General features: G+C 58.9%; 7 protein-coding genes across 7 annotated transcripts; 4 read left to right on the forward strand and 3 right to left on the reverse strand.

Moving 5' to 3' along the window:
• Window positions 1–483: 483 nt before the first annotated feature.
• BKCO1_1000240 (family c-likeg-protein-coupled receptor protein) lies at window positions 484–3,216 on the forward strand (the record flags this gene model as incomplete). Its single annotated transcript, XM_020269616.1, has 3 exons — window positions 484–510; window positions 569–773; window positions 824–3,216. The coding sequence occupies 3 exons, from the start codon at window positions 484–486 to the stop codon at window positions 3,214–3,216; spliced, it is 2,625 nt and encodes an 874-aa protein (XP_020135573.1).
• A 2,221-nt stretch (window positions 3,217–5,437) lies between these two features.
• Window positions 5,438–6,476, forward strand: BKCO1_1000241 (3 exoribonuclease family protein; the record flags this gene model as incomplete). Its single annotated transcript, XM_020269617.1, has 2 exons — window positions 5,438–5,576; window positions 5,635–6,476. The coding sequence occupies 2 exons, from the start codon at window positions 5,438–5,440 to the stop codon at window positions 6,474–6,476; spliced, it is 981 nt and encodes a 326-aa protein (XP_020135574.1).
• A 355-nt stretch (window positions 6,477–6,831) lies between these two features.
• On the reverse strand, window positions 6,832–7,518 carry BKCO1_1000242 (transcription initiation factor iia small subunit; the record flags this gene model as incomplete). Its single annotated transcript, XM_020269618.1, has 2 exons — window positions 6,832–7,354; window positions 7,424–7,518. The coding sequence occupies 2 exons, from the start codon at window positions 7,516–7,518 to the stop codon at window positions 6,832–6,834; spliced, it is 618 nt and encodes a 205-aa protein (XP_020135575.1).
• Window positions 7,519–8,009: 491 nt separating this feature from the next.
• Window positions 8,010–10,655, forward strand: BKCO1_1000243 (glycoside hydrolase family 31 protein; the record flags this gene model as incomplete). Its single annotated transcript, XM_020269619.1, has 4 exons — window positions 8,010–8,025; window positions 8,207–8,476; window positions 8,526–9,739; window positions 9,831–10,655. 4 exons carry the CDS (start codon window positions 8,010–8,012, stop codon window positions 10,653–10,655), a joined length of 2,325 nt encoding a protein of 774 aa, XP_020135576.1.
• A 612-nt stretch (window positions 10,656–11,267) lies between these two features.
• BKCO1_1000244 (uncharacterized protein) lies at window positions 11,268–11,614 on the forward strand (the record flags this gene model as incomplete). The annotated part of the gene is made up of 2 exons (XM_020269620.1): window positions 11,268–11,472; window positions 11,532–11,614. The coding sequence occupies 2 exons, from the start codon at window positions 11,268–11,270 to the stop codon at window positions 11,612–11,614; spliced, it is 288 nt and encodes a 95-aa protein (XP_020135577.1).
• Window positions 11,615–11,714: 100 nt separating this feature from the next.
• BKCO1_1000245 (uncharacterized protein) lies at window positions 11,715–12,701 on the reverse strand (the record flags this gene model as incomplete). Its single annotated transcript, XM_020269621.1, has 1 exon — window positions 11,715–12,701. One exon carries the CDS (start codon window positions 12,699–12,701, stop codon window positions 11,715–11,717), a length of 987 nt encoding a protein of 328 aa, XP_020135578.1.
• Window positions 12,702–13,757: 1,056 nt separating this feature from the next.
• Window positions 13,758–15,286, reverse strand: BKCO1_1000246 (3-ketoacyl-coa thiolase peroxisomal a precursor; the record flags this gene model as incomplete). The annotated part of the gene is made up of 4 exons (XM_020269622.1): window positions 13,758–14,559; window positions 14,637–14,998; window positions 15,076–15,173; window positions 15,256–15,286. The coding sequence occupies 4 exons, from the start codon at window positions 15,284–15,286 to the stop codon at window positions 13,758–13,760; spliced, it is 1,293 nt and encodes a 430-aa protein (XP_020135579.1).
• Between the last annotated feature and the right edge of the window lie 420 nt (window positions 15,287–15,706).

Consider the following 15,706-nt stretch of genomic DNA (forward strand, 5'->3'; position numbering starts at 1 on the left):
CACCAGACGACCAGCTCGCCCGGCCTCGACCCGCGCTCAACTCGGGCAGCACAGAGGCAACCATTCCGGAATCGCTCTGCTCGCATGCGCCAACGCGCGAGGGCCGGCGCTGAGCCATGCAGAGGCGTTGCTGCTGTGCCCGCTGATCTGAGTCTGACTTGCAGGGTTCGTGGCTTCGGTCTGATCCTAGTCGACCAACATCAGATTTCCCCGCGCCGGAGTCCGAAACGCTAACCACCAATCTGCATGCTGTGACTGTCGGACTTCCGCCTGAGTGGCGTAACTCGACGATGTCTCCATATATGCATGTACGTGTTGCCTGCTTCCCTTCCCCGCTGCCTTTATAATTTTTTTCTCACCGCTGCCGCTTGAGCTCTCCCTCTTCATTTCCGTTCGCTCGCCCTGTCCTCCCTCACTTTTCCCCCGAAAGCTTGCGGCTGCTACGCCGCCGTCTCTGCCTATCCCCTCCCTTGAGCATCCGCCATGTCATCGCAAGGAGGCCAAGGCCAGGTAAGTGAAATCGCGTACACTGCACGCACATTACCGTTCCCTAACATTTTTCCTGCAGGCGGGGGCACAAGGAGGCCCTCCGCCCGGGCCGCCATATGCGCCCAGAACATGGTCCCTCGGTGGCCGCCTAGAGGAATCCGTGGATATCCCCATCACCGCTGTCTTTCTCGCCCTCTTCATCGGCGGTGCAATTGGCCATATGGTCACATTCCAGAAAAACAAAAAGCAAGGCCACAAGTTCATGTTGACGTTGTTGCTGTTCGGTAAGTCTTCCTCGCCGATTTCTCCATTTTGACGCTGATGGGTCCCAAAGGCTTTTGCATGTGTCGGATCGTAACCTGCGTTCTGCGCATTGCATCCTCCACAAGACTCACGAACATCAAGCTGGCAATAGCAGCACAGATCTTCGTCGCGGCCGGGGTGCTGCTGATCTACATCATCAACTTGATTTTCACGCAGCGCCTCATGCGGGCCCAGCACCCTCGCTTGGGTTGGTCATTCCGTTTCGGCATGTTCTTTAAGTTGACGTACGTGGTGACTGTGCTCACTCTGATCATGGTCATCACTGTCACCGTACAGTCGTTCTACACGCTCGACACCAACACGAGGCGCATAGACCGTGACATCCAGCTGTACTGCTCGACATTCTTCGCCTACGTCTCATTCCTACCCATTCCCTTGACTTTACTCGGCCTCGTTCTCCCGCGCAGAAAGCGTATGGAGAAATTCGGCATCGGAAGGTGGCGTAGCAAGATTCTCGTACTCCTCGCTGCGACCTTTATCCTGTGCTTGGGTGCGACATTCCGCTGCGCTACGGCGTATCTGGATCCTGTGCCAATATCGCAGCCACTTCCGTCGTATTATTCAAAGGCATGCTTCTACGTCTTCAACTTCACCCTTGAAATCATCGTCGTTTACCTGTACCTTGCCGTGCGGGTCGACCGGCGCTTCCATATTCCCGACGGTGCGAAGGGCCCTGGCCAATACGCGCGTGGCCCATACGCTCCGAAGGCCATCGACTCAAAGCGTGTGCAAATCAGGAAGTTCGACAGCGTGCAAACTCTGGACAAAGCGTCAACAATCAACGAGTACACCCCCGGCACCAAGCGATCGCTCAACCTCAAGACCGACTTCTCGCCGTCCGAAAAGAAGAAGATCGATCTCGAGGCTCAGTCCGCTCCGCACAGTGCCATCTCGGGCACCACTGCAGCTTTGTCCAAGGACCACCTACTCCTGCCCGAATCCCCCAAGCCCGCCCATATCAAGTCCGAAAAGCACAGGTCCAACGCGGACGTTCCGCCAGTGCCCGCACTTCCCCCGTCTGCAGCCGGAGCCATCGTCTCTTCTCCACCGCCCTCCAACGTGCCTTCTGGCGCGCCTTCCACGCGCGGGGCCGAAGAGAAGCTCGACAAGGTCGTCGACCTACTCGTCTCGCTCGACCGACGCCTGTCGTACCTCGAAGAGGCGCCGCGCCGCGACGATCTGCTCGAGCGTCTAACGCAACGCCTGTCCCGGCTCGACGAGGTCGATCCAGGCGCGACACCACGCATACGACCGCAATCCTCGGCAGGCACCACGCTCCGCGGCAGCGTCGACAATGCCGGAGTCAACATGGGCTTCGGCGGCGTTGGTGGCGACCACGCAGCGCTCACCCTGCTCGATCGCCTGGACCGCCGTCTGGCACGCCTCGAGGAGCATGAGGCACGCATGAACCGACCGACCTCTGGGCTGGACAGCCTCATGATCCTGGATCGGCGCCTCAGCAACATGGAATCACGCATCGGAAGCCCAGACCCCGGATTCGGCGGTAGCCCGCCGCCTTTCATGCGCAACAGCTCCTACGGCCCAATGAACAACCACCCGGCGGCTGACTACGAGACTCTAATGGCTTTGGGCGGCGGTCACGTCGACAGCGGACCCATCATGCCCCCGACAGACACCCGCTTCGACCGCTGGAACTATGGAGGAGGTGCACCCGGCAGCAACAACAACCCTCGCCTCCGCGGCGGCGGCAGCAGCAGCAGCGGCGGCAGCCCTCCGCACCGCTTCTCTCAATCGCCCCAGCGCTTTCCCCCAGTCGCCCGCGCGAGCGGTCCCATGGCAGCAGGAACATGGCCACTCGACGAAGCCGACGAGTACCGCCAACAACAACAGCAACAACAACAACAGCAGCAGCAGCATCAGTCATCCCCCGACCAACACCCCTCCCAGCTCCGCCCCGGCTTCCCCCGCGCCATGCCCTCGTCCGACTCAATGGGCACCGTCACGCTGAACGCGCCGTCCGTGCGCGACACGGCCGGCCTCTTCGACGACGACCTGCCCTTCCCGCCAATGGTGCAAGTCGCCGACGTCGGCAGGGCGTACACGCCCGACGACAACCGCCCGCACCGGCTCAGCCGCGGCCCCATCAACAACGACGACGACGACGACGAGCTGGAGAGCGTCGGCGGCGGCGGCGGCGGCGGCGGCGGTGGCGGCAATAACAACAACAACAACAACAACAACAACCCCGCCATGCTCGGCGTCGCGCGCGAGCAGCCGCTGCGCTACTCGACCAGCGTCGCCAGCGCCACCAGCCAGTACAGCCAGGCGACCGAGGTGGACCTGAGCGGCGAGCGGGAGCGGCCCCGGACGGCGTACGTCGTCGACGACGTCTCGGCCGCGGCGCAACGGCTGGGCCCGGAGGCGGATAGGGATGGCAAATGATGATGATGTATGCATGCAATAGCAGGAGCTGATGCGGGGAGGGGTTGGAAAAGTCGGGAGCGTAGATTGTGGCTTTTTGTCTCTGGGTTTTCTTTAATCACTACTTCTGTCGTTTTCCCGTTTTTGCAGGCGAGCTCACATATCGTCGGTTGATACCACTCTTTGGAAGGGTTTATTTCTTTGTAGTTTCGATCCATATCAGGTTCCTTTTTGCTACTAGGTATACAGTCCATACTGATAGTCCACCATCACTATCTACTACCGCCTCAAGGTAAGACACAGACTGAACGCTTTTTTTTTTCCTTGCCTGCTTTCCAGGCTTTCGGCTTATCCCGGCCAGTGTTTTCCTTGTTGACGAGGGAACGATGTCACGAATTCAAGGCACAGCGCGATGGACGGCAAGGGCGGCAATGTTGGTTTGGTACACCAGGAAATTCTTGTAGATCGTAATTTTTATTGTTATTATTGTGTAGGGCTACTACGTAGTGTCACGACAGTGAGATTATGACGTGGGTTGGGAATGATCAGGAATCGTTACCCCTCATTCCCTTGAACTGTAAATACGTGTCGAGGGATCTTGGATCCCACCTACCTGTGGACCAGACTATTCGGGCTATAAATAGAGGCGGGGCGGGGCAGCCCGTGTCAGCTTGACGCGCCGATGCCGCGTAAGAAGGTGTGTGCCGGAAGAACCTGGTGAGACGAGAGCAAGTCAGCCTCAACCTGTTCCTGAGTAGGAAATCAAATGTTTCGTGGGGTAGCGCGTGCGTGTGATACGTCGCTGTGACGGGAGAAGGGAACGGAAGAGGTAAATCTTGCTTCCGTTCCGGTTCCCGAACCACAGCGGAGTCTCACATGTACTCAGACAGCCGGTTTACTCATGCCTCCCACCGGCCGCGAGACGCGCTGGCCCCAAAACGGTTCCGAACGCGGCCCGCAGCACTAAGCCCACAATTACGCTCCGCAAACCCATCGGGTGCGCCCCCCGTGAAGGGAACGGTCGACGGCACGATTGAGCAACTCCACAACCTATCATCCCCATGACCCAAGGTAGGATCGTGGGTCCGGTGCGGGAGGGTGGACCGGCGGGGCGGCTCATTGAATGGATAGACTAGGATTCATCTCTGCAAGAGGAAGATTTGGGGGGCAAGTCCCGGGTATGCGGGGTGCCGGTGGAACTTACATCTGAGGCAATCGGCATCGGTTGCCCGGTGAGAGGGCGGCTGAAGATCTCGGATAGCGCACGCCATGTGGGTTCTAGAATCGGGCGTTAGCTGGGTCCGACAACGCCAGTCTTGTGCGTGAATAAATCAATGGATAGCTCAAAAATCAGACATGGTAAGCTTTGGTAGAAGATTTCCACATGAGTGTTCAGTAGCAGAACTGATAATTAAAACCGATCATCATAAGAGCAGGGGCAACGGAAAAATAAACTCGCTTACAGTGCTCCTAGAGGATCAAGAGGGATGGCTGCCGCAGACGACCATGGGACGGCATTGCAGGTCATGGCACACCACCCCTCCGGACCACCACATCCTTTCGCCTCTCCAATCGAGGAATGAGGAAATGATTCCAATGCCACCACACGCGGACATATAGCCGGACTTGCACATAGCAGTGTCATCAGCTTAGGTGAGCGCAGTGGCCGAGCCTCAAGCCATGCCACGCGTCTCTGGCGGCGGATTGTGCGCGGGGTACGAGCTACAGCGACGCAGGTTGGCTGAGCAACCTAGCTCTTGTGGCTGCATGTTGGAACCTAGAGCAAGCTTGTCAGTGACGCGTCCTCAAGCCCCAGACGTCTCGCAAAATGGGAATTTGAGATAGGTAGTCAGATGGTAGTGCATGTTGTTCATGGCCCACAGGATGGTCGCCTGAAACAGTTGTGATAGGATTTCTTCCTGTGAAGATGATGTGCGGATCAGAGGGGCAGATGACTTACAGCAAAGGGTGGTGCAGCGCGAGGTCGCGGGGGCGGTTTGGAGATGAAGGAGAGAGAGGGTCGCGTTCGTTGTGGGAAGAATTTCACAGCGCGGCGCGGCGCGCCAAGGCTCCGGCCGGCCTGCGCGGGCGAAGCGGCGCCGGGCCGCCGAGCAAAATGAAACCACCTCCAGTGTCCGCACGTCGGCAAGTCGGCGTCTTGGCACCAGCATCGACGCGCAAAACTACCCGCCGTGCGTCACAGCTTCGAGAGAATCTACGCCCGACACCTCCAATCGCTCCAATGGCTGACAGACGCCGCACAAACGCTCCCGCCGGCGGCACCAGCGCCCCGGTCTTCGCATCCACCCTGCCCAACCATGAGGCCCCCGCGCCAATGCGCCCGACGCGTTCCAGAAATCCTGACGAGCTGCGGAAAATATGTACGCCCTCAAGTCGTCCGCGCAATACCAAAGATACCCTGCCATTGACACCTCCCAGTCCTCAAGACGGGCCTCACCCCTTCCGCCTCCGGCTCCGCCTACCTCGAACTCACGCCCTCCACCACCACCACCAAGACCACCAACGCCAGCCTTGCCTTCCCCACCGGCAGCCTAAAGCTATCTTGCGTGGTGCAAGGGCCGAAGCCGCTGCCGCGCTCCTCGCCATTCACACCCTACCTCAACCTGACGACGACGCTCAAGTTCGCGCCCTTCGCCGCGCGGCAGCGCCGCGGCTACGTGCGCGACGCCGGCGAGCGCGACCTCGGCCAGCACCTGGAGGCGGCGCTGCGCGGCATCGTCATCGGCGAGCGCTGGCCCAAGAGCGGCGTCGACGTCATCATCACCGTGCTGGAGGGCGAGGAGGATGGCTGGGCGGGCGACGAGCTGGGCCTGGATCCCGGCCCGGGCGGGAGGGGCAGCGTCGGCATGGGCTGGGGCATGATGAACGTCTTGGCGGGCTGCATCACCGTCGCGAGCGCCGCCATCGTCGACGCGGGCATCGACTGCGTGGACATGGTCGCGGGCGGCGTGGCGGCGTTGGTGAGGGACGGAGAGGGCGGGCAGGAGCTGGTCTTGGACCCGAGCCCGCCCGAGCACAAGGATCTGGTGGCCGCTTGCGTCGTGGGATACCTTCCCGGCAGGGATGAGATAACGGAGCTGTGGATGAAGGGAGATGCGGGGGATCGCGCCGAGGACCTTGTGGAGAGGTCCGTTCAGGCTGCTCTAGCCTCGAGGTTGGTCCTGGAAGAAGCTGTCAAAGAATCGGCGGCGCTCAAGTTCCCTCAATTCGCTGGGAAGCTGCCTCTGGCTGGAGCAACGGATGTCGAGATGGCAGGTTGAGGTCAGCAGTCGTCTTGCGAGCTTCTCCAAGTTTACGAGAATAATGGCATAGCGTTTGGCGTTTTGGACGGTCAAAAAGGGAAGGTTTTGGGGAAAGAATCGGTCATGGCCGGTAGAAGATGGAACCCAGACACAGCGGAGAACCTAGCCTGCAGTACCCTTTGATGGCAGGACTACTGGAGTATGTCGATAAGCCACTAGGGCCGCCTGGGGAACATTGCAGCCCTCAGAGCTGGGCCGCGGGCGAGCATGAATTGCACATATTGCAAGACATATCTGCTGAGATCGAGCGTGTCATGACAGTTTTCATTCGAAGTGATATCTACCACCCAGTCTATGATGTTAACACTTATGTTCAAGAATATCTCCGACGCTCGCTCTCGTCCTCGCTTCCCACTTCTGGCACTGTCGCCAGCTCCACTGCGTCATCGTCGTCGGCCTCCTCAGCCTCGTCGGTATGATCCAAGAATCTCTCCCTCTCCTCCTCGCTCCCCGAGCCAACCACCAATCCTTCGGCGCCGCCAGCCGATTCCGTCCCCTTGATCGTCTTCTCCTCCCTCCTCCCGATGATGACGCTGCCAGCAACCAGCATCGCGGCGCCCAGCCACCACAGGCCCGGCAGGGACTCACCGAAGACGAGGGCGCCGAGGATGGCGGTGATCATGAAGTTGGCCGAGGTGTTGATGATGCTGACGCGCACGGTGGACGAGGCGAGGGTGAGGGCGCGCGTGAAGAGGCCCCACATGATGGCGTTGAAGAGCAGGTTGAGCAGGAAGAAGACGCCGCGGAACGCGAACTCGAAGACCTTGTTGTCCGGGGTGAGGTTGAAGAAGGAGAGGAGCGCGTGCGACCAGCTTGTCGTGAGAGACGTCGTCGTGCTGTTTGTGAGGGGAGAGGGGCAGTATCAGCGTTCTGCTGTGGCCATGAGTGCTGGGAGGGGGGCGTACAGTTTCGCGAACACGCCGTTGAAGGCGGCGCAGGCTCCGCTGCCGATGGCCAGTACGAGCCAGGCGCTCACAGGTTTGGGAGCGGCGGCTGCCATTGTCGCGTCTCTGCAAGCGATGTCGGGCTGGGAGGTGGAGAGCGGAAAGTCCGGGGGACGTGGGAAGACGCGTCGGGGGTGGAGCAGACGCGCTCCGCCGCGGCCTCCGGTCCAAGATCTTCCGGTGGCCACTTTTAGCCATCGGATAAATTCGACCCCAGTCGCCTCACGAGACGACGATGCTGCATTCGACATATGGAGCCACATGGGAGTGGGGCATGCTCTACGGAGAAGGCTCCTCCGGTCAGCTACAGTAAGGCGGGGTTTGAGCATGCATGCAGCTCTTGCTCTAAGCGACGTACGAATCAGCTATACACAGAGCTCTCGTTCTCATGAATGATGGCGGGAAGAGTGGAGAGAGCTCGTTTAAACGAGCTGCGTAGTCCATATAAGATCCACTGGGGGCGTCTTTGCTTTGAAGGAGCTTCTCGCCGACTCTGCACCGTTGAGAAGGAGGAAGCCAGCGTGCCAATTCCCGACTGCCAGTCAAAATGAAGTTTCGCGATGGTAAGTCCAGATCCCCATTTCTTTCTATGGTGGATCGCGCTCCTTCCTTACAACCGGCATTGAACGAGTCACGGGCGTGATTGTACCCAAGACTGCGGACTGGAGTTGCCAACATTGATGCCCTCTGCTTCTAATGGGGTTTCCCCGACGGCGAAGTTTCAGAAACTCTAACATTCCCCAGGAATGTGGCTCGTCGCAGCCGACAAGCATGTCCAGTATGCCGAGGACATCTACACCATCACTCCTCGCGACGATAAAGCGCTCAATCTCCTTTGCCCCACCCGACACATTCGCTCCCGCGGCGACACCTTGAACTTGAGTACCATCAACGTCGAGATCGAGGCTCAGTTCGACGGCGTCATCTCCATAGAAGCCACTCATTTCTCCGGAGCTCAAAGGAAGGGGCCGAACTTTGATCTGTATCCTGATGGACGGCCAGAGCTTGGACCGAGTATGTTAGTCCTGCACGAGGAACGTCATGTCTGTTGACAACAACACAGCAAGTATCAGCAAAGGGGACAAGGGCACTACGCTCACATCTGGAGCTCTGTCTGCCACTGTCGGGCCGGACCCTCAAGCTTTCGACATTCGCTTCCACGCCACCGACGGCTCGAAAGAGCTCACACAGCTGCTGAACCGTAGCGTAGGCCTTGCGTACAGCCCGCCAACGGCCAACCCGAAGCAAGTTGAGGACATGCGTAACCTCCAACACTACATCTTTACGCAGCATGAACTAGGCGTGGGTGAGTCCATCCACGGCCTGGGAGAACGGTTCGGGGCTTGGAACAAGGTGGGCCAGACGGTCGAGTTGTGGAATGAGGACGGCGGCACTTCTAGTGACCAGGCTTACAAGAACATCTCTTTCTACCTCAGCTCCAAAGGCTACGGCATCTTCATCGACACCCCAGACAGAGTGTCCCTTGAGATTGGTAGTGAACGCTGCTGTCGCCTTCAGACATCAGTTGAGGGTCAGCGGCTGAAGTGGTACATCATCTACGGGCCCTCGGGACCCAAGGAAGTGCTGACAAAGTATTCGATCCTCACCGGAAAGCCCGGAAAGCTGCCTGCTTGGAGTTTTGGGTTGTGGCTCTCGACGTCCTTCACAACCGACTATGATGAGAAGACGGTTACCCACTTCCTCGAGGAGATGCGCTCGCGCGAGGTGCCCGTCGAAACATTTCACTTCGACTGCTTCTGGCTGAGGGCTTTCCATTGGTGCGACTTCGTATTCTCGTCGGAGCATTTTCCAGATCCGGCGGGTCAGATCAGGCGGATGAAGGAGAGCAAGCTGGCTCACAAGGTGTGCGTCTGGATCAACCCGTATCTGGGCCAGGCATCTCCCGTGTTCCAGTACGCAGCTGAGCGGGGCTACCTGCTTAAACGCAAGAACGGAGACGTGTGGCAGTGGGATCTCTGGCAGACGGGCATGGGTATCGTGGACATCACGAACCCCGAGGCGCGTGACTGGTACGTGGCCTGTCTGAAGCAACTGTTCGACCTGGGCATCGACACCATCAAGACGGATTTTGGGGAACGCATTCCCGCCACGGATGTCCAGTGGCACGACAAGACGGTTGATCCAGGCCGCATGCACAACTATTACGCCTTCTGGTACAACAAAATGGTGTATGAGGCGCTGCAGGACCGCTACGGAAAGGACCAGGCTGTTCTTTTTGCGCGTGCCGCCACTGCTGGGACACAACGCTTCCCACTGGTAAGCTACGCTCTTTCTGGTCCGGGGATTCCTCTTCGGGACAGGCAGCTTTTGCAAGAGAACGAAGGATCGGCTGACCAAACCTCTACAGTGCTGGGGCGGCGACTGCGAGTCGACGCCCGCCGCTCTTGCCGAGTCAGTGCGTGGCGGATTGTCCATCGGGCTGTCAGGCTTCAGCTTCTGGTCCTGCGACATCGGTGGCTTCGAGGGGAATCCGCCACCGTGGATTTACAAACGGTGGGTAGCGTTCGGGTTGCTGTGCTCGCACAGTCGTCTGCACGGGTCGAACTCATACCGCGTGCCCTGGCTCATCGACAGCGGAGCGGCCGGCGAGGGCAGCGCAACGAGCGTGCTGCGCACCTTTGTGCGCCTCAAGCGTCGGCTGATGCCGTATCTGTACGCGCAAGGCGAGGTCAGCCGGCGCAACGGCTGGCCGCTGTCGCTGCGAGCCATGTGCCTCGAGTTCCCGGACGACCCGACCAGCTGGTTCCTGGACAGGCAGTTCATGGTGGGTGACAGCCTGCTGGCAGCCCCCGTGTTTAGCGAGGACGGCGAGGTCGAGTTCTACCTGCCGGCGGGCAGGTGGACGTCCTGGTGGGACGGCAGCGTGGTCGAGGGTGCCGGCTGGCGCCGCGAGAAACACGGGTTTGAGACGCTGCCGCTGTACGTGCGCGAGGGTGCGGTGCTGGTGCTGGGACAGGAGCAGGAAGGCGTCAAGGGAGAAGGGTTTGCGTACGACTGGCTGGGCGGCGGGGCAGAGGTCCGGCTGTACCACACCAAGGGCGGCGAACGGGCAGAGGTGGTGGACGCGCAGGGCTCGCGGGTAGCGACGCTGACCGTGGCGGAGGGCGGGGCGAGCATCGTCGACGACGGGCTGCAGAAAATGGGGGCGGCGGCGACGGTTCGGCGCGTGTAACTGGACTTCTTTATTGCCTATTCAGCTCTGACATAGCACGCAAGGGCCGGTGGCTGCGGCTGCCGACGGACGGGTGGGTGGCTGCGGCGTCGTGGTGCAGAAGTGAAGATGTGGAAAGGGAGGGTGAGAGGGTCAAAGAAACAGCGGGCGAGTGTGGGGTTGGCGTGGTCCGCTCCTTCTTCGTGCGACGCACATCACGTAACCTGGCCGCTGCTTCGGGCAGCTTGTCTGAGCGCCGCCGCGGATACAAGGCGCCGCCAACCATGACACAGCCACCTGCTCGCCCGGTTTGGCCGGTTTGGCCGCGTACCTGGCCGTAACCTACGTGATACTCGACCACCGTCTGCCGTGCCACCCGGTTGGAGGCGTGCTTCCTCGGCGACTCCCACTGCCAGCATCCAACAACCTCTGCTCTCGCCATGTTGTTCACCCAGACCCGCGTGTTTGAGCCCGCGTCCAGACGGCAGCCTGTGTGGACCTCGGGAGGTTATATAAGGACATTGAGGGAGGCCAGCAATCGCTCTTCTTCCACCACCACCACCAGACAGCTCCCTCCGGTCCACTCTCGCTGCTTTCACTTCACTGCCAATCATCCGCCCATCACCAGCCAAAATGCACGCCCCAAGCCTCTTCACCGCCCTGGTAATGGGTGTGTCGTCCGTCAGCGCCTTCGCCTTGACCCCGAGGCGTCCGGCGGCCGTCAACTCGGTGACCCTCTGGAACGGTGTAGAGAGGAAGGACGGCAGGGATGCCAACGGCAACCCACTTGATCCCCAGTCCTACACGGTCACCCTGAGCGATGGACCCAACTCTTGCTGTGAGTGACCTGGGGCGGCCTTTCAGACGAGAAGTTTGCTGATATGAGAGCATCTGCAGTCAACCTCGCCGATCTGGACATTGACAACAAGACTAGCTCCGTCAGCGTCCCGAAGCAATTCAGCTGCACGGTCTACGAGTGAGTGAGCCGACACGTCTTCACGCGTACATCCAGCTAACCTTACGAAGCAACCCGGGCTGCACCGGCAGCAACTCTGGCCAGATTGACTCGCCCGGCATCGACTACCTCTCCAACAGGAACTTCGACAACAAGGCTAGCTCCCTCAGTTGCAAAAAGGCCGCGTGACTATCTTCGTCTTCGTCCTCGTCGTTGTCTTCAACCATTCCCCCATCGTCCTCTTCAACGGGTACTTCTACCGGCACTTCCACTGGCATTTCGTCCACAACGACTGGCTCCACCACTTCCGGAACCTCCACGGGTACATCTACTGGCACTTCCTCTGCGACAACGAACTCTGTAACCTCCACCACAACCGATTCCACCACCTCTGGAACGTCCACAGAGACTCCCACAACAACTGACTCCACCACCTCTGGAACCTCCACGGTTACTTCCACGTCGACTGACTCATCCACTTCTGAAACGCCCACGGTGACTTCCACCTCAACCGGCACTTCAACCTCGACCGGTACGTCCACATCAACAGACACCTCAACATCCACTGGAACCTCCACATCGACCACGACGAGCGGCACTGAGACCTCAACTGGCACTGAGACCTCCACTGAAACAGTCACCTCAACCGGTACTTCGACCTCTACCGGTACGTCCACATCAACAGACACCTCAACATCCACTGGAACCTCCACGTCGACCACGACGAGCGGCACTGAGACTTCGACTGGAACTTCGACTTCGACCGGCACTAAGACCTCGACTGGAACTTCAACTTCGACCGGTACGTCCACATCAACAGATACCTTAACAACCACTGGAACCTCCACGTCGACCACGACTAGCGGCACTGAGACCTCTACTGGCACTTCGACTTCGACCGGCACTGAGACCTCCACGGGAACGAGTACTGTGACAGGCACGTCAACGTCCACCGGAACAACCACTATTTCTGGCACAACAACCACCGGAGTCAGCAGCACTGCTTCCACTATTCTCCCAACGACTTTGACAACCACTCTGGTAACGACGACTACGATATCAAGCTCGACGAGGATCAGCGATCCCGTAACTTCGTCAACTTCGACTTGCATCGCGGGCAACGGTGGTTACAATATCCCCTGTTGAACTCGCCCACGTTCCTTTTCTTCAGCTGAAAACTCTATCAACGGGGTCAAAAACAATGAGGATCAGCTTTTGTAGGCGTGCGGACACGCTAGATTGGCTTGCTGTTTCCATTCTCTCCATCTCCTCCTTCTCTACTCTCCCTACTTTCCCTCGCACATGACTTGAATTTCCCTCCCTTTCTCACAAAGGAGACCACCAGGGAGCCTGTCCACCGAATAGCAACTTTGGGTGGGTCTGGGAGCACAAAATCAAGAGAATGTGTGTGTACGCTCCTTTTTTCCACAAATTAGGGAAGAGACTAGAAGGGGGTTGACTTTTCGTCATGTTTTTCTTATTTCCTTTTCGGTCTACTGGGTGGGAACAATTCAAGAAACAAGAATTGCGGGAGGTAAATACTTGCGTCAAAAACCACAAAATATTTTCTCTCCCGACGAATCAAATGGTTAAACAACACAATGATGCTGAGCTACGTGATGTTACAACGATGGAAGAAGACCAAAAAAAAAAAAAGACAAGACAAGAAGACCTTAGATGGTGGCGATACACTCCGTTTGGGTATACTCTTTACGGCGGTTTCATCGTCTCAAAAGCTCGATGCTGTGCAGATCGGTTTGAACAGCTGTAATGACCTGTTGCTTACCAGCAACTGCTGGAGCTCAGGCGGCACTCGTCCGATACTTGGGTTAATCACTAGCTGCTAAGTTCCTGGTCTGTCTTTCATTTGCATGAGGCCACTAAAGGAAAGTTTGAAGTATACAGCGGTACGAAGGTTTCTGGAAGGTTAGTGAATCACTTGGAAAGGATTCAACATGGATATAGTAGAATCCGTGGGACGAATACTTCCCGCAGATGGGACGAGAAGACCCGACCGTATTAAATCTCAAGGGGGCCTCGGAGTAGAACCGTGGGTATGGCCATCTTCAAGAGTAGATGCTTTCACTCCCAGCATCGGTAGAGAAGACAGATGATCAAGCTGGCGTAGAAACCTTTCATTCAATACACATACATCGGAATCAAATGATTTACTCGGCAACCCAAACGGCCGCCATACCCATACCCGTACCCACGCACATGCTCGTCACGCCGATCTGCTGCTTCCTTCTCCTCAGCTCGTACAGCAGCGTGCTGACCTGCCTCGCGCCGGTGCAGCCGAGCGGGTGACCGAAAGCGATGGCGCCACCCTTGGGGTTCACCTTCTCCACATCCAGGCCGAGTTCCTCGATGCAGAAGACGCACTGGCTGGCGAAAGCCTCGTTGATCTCGTAGATGTCGACCTCCTTCGTGTTCAGGCCCGTCTTCTCCAAGACGACGGGGATGGCGGCGGCGGGACCCACGCCCATCAGCAGCGGCGGCACTCCCACGACCGAAGCCTGCACGAACTTACCCAGGATGGGCTGGCCCAACCGGAGCGCGGTGCTGCGCTTCATGAGCAGCACCGCCGCGGCGCCATCGCTCACCTGCGACGCGTTGCCGGCGTGGATGCTGCCGTCCTTGGCGAAGGCGGGGCGAATCTTGCCCAAGCTTTCGGCCGTCATGCCCGGCCGGACACCGTCGTCCTTGGCCACTGTGATGCGTTTCTCCTCATCCGTCTTGGGGTCCTGCCACAGGATGTTGTCCAGCGGCGCAATCTCCTCGTCGAAAAGGCCGGCCTTCTGCGCCGCCTCGGCCTTTTGGAACGACTTGGCCGCGAAAGCGTCCTGCCTGGCGCGCTGGACGCCCTTGTCCTTGGCCATGGCCTCCGACAGGACACCCATGGCCACCTTGCAGTTCTTGGCTTCGGGGACGGAGTCGAGGAGTTCGGAGAATTCGCTGACGGCTTGAGGGCTGCACATCGGTTCTCACATCAGCCACAAGATTCGACCTCGGGGGAAGACTGCCCGCAATTGCGGATCTCCACTTACCCATACTGCGTGCTCATGCTCTCGACGCCGGCACCCACACCGACGTCGATCATGCCCGTCTTGATGGCATTTGCAATATCCACACATGCCTGCAGGCCGGAGCTGCACTGTCGGTTCAAGCTCTTGACGCCAGCGGAGAGCGGGAAGCCGGCAGCGATGGCGGCAGCGCGGAACTCGGTGGCACCGCCGCCGGGTGCGAGTACGGTGCCGACGGCGACGTCCTCGACCAGCTTGGGGTCGATCTTGGAGCGGTCGATCAGGGCCTTGAAGGCGCCCACCAGCAGGTCCGACGCCTGCGTGTCCTTGAAGCCACCCTTGCCGCCTCTGGTGATGGGCGTGCGAAGGGCGCAGGTGACGACGATCTGTTTGTTGGAGGGGTGAATGTCAGACGAGTCGGGTAAAATTGTGGTGTTCGTCCCGAGAGGGGTGGTTCACTTACATCATCGGGATTCTTCTCCAGCAGCGCCGCCTTCCCACGCGGCAGTGACGAGCCGGTGGAGGAGATGTGGTCCGAAACTTGAGAAAGGCGTTCCTGCGCTGCAGCGAGAGAAGGACCAGTGTCAGCACTCGTTGTCTCGGAGGTGTTCCGTACGTTGCGTCGAGCTCCCATGAAGCTTACCCTTAGCGTTGGTGCCTGCCTGGTTTGCCATGTTGTTCTGAGGAAGATGCAAAAGGGGGAAAATGAACCGGGCCAAGAAGCTGGAGATGCGGGATATGCGGGGTAAGAAGGCGTGGAGGAAGGGCGGAAAGGGTTATAAACGGCGTGCGGGAGCTTCTTGGGACGTGTGGGCTTTCGGACGAGAAGGCCCAGCTGATGCTCGATGACATGCCGAGGCTGTCCGCATGCGGGTTAGCGTTACAGATTGCCGATTAGTCAGTCCTTCACATGCCAAAAGCCCAAGGAAACGTGCCATTCACAGGCCTGGGGCTGCCTCATGGCGTCACATGGAGACAGCGCGCTGCTGGTAAGCAGCGGCAAGCAGTCCGGTCCGCATGCTCTCGCGTCGGTCCGACGTCCGATTACTCATGTTCCAGGATTTCTTTGCAGGCAATAGGTTTAGGTTTAGGTA

This window comes from Diplodia corticola (assembly GCF_001883845.1).
Source record: "Diplodia corticola strain CBS 112549 chromosome Unknown scaffold1, whole genome shotgun sequence".
NCBI lineage: Eukaryota > Fungi > Ascomycota > Dothideomycetes > Botryosphaeriales > Botryosphaeriaceae > Diplodia > Diplodia corticola.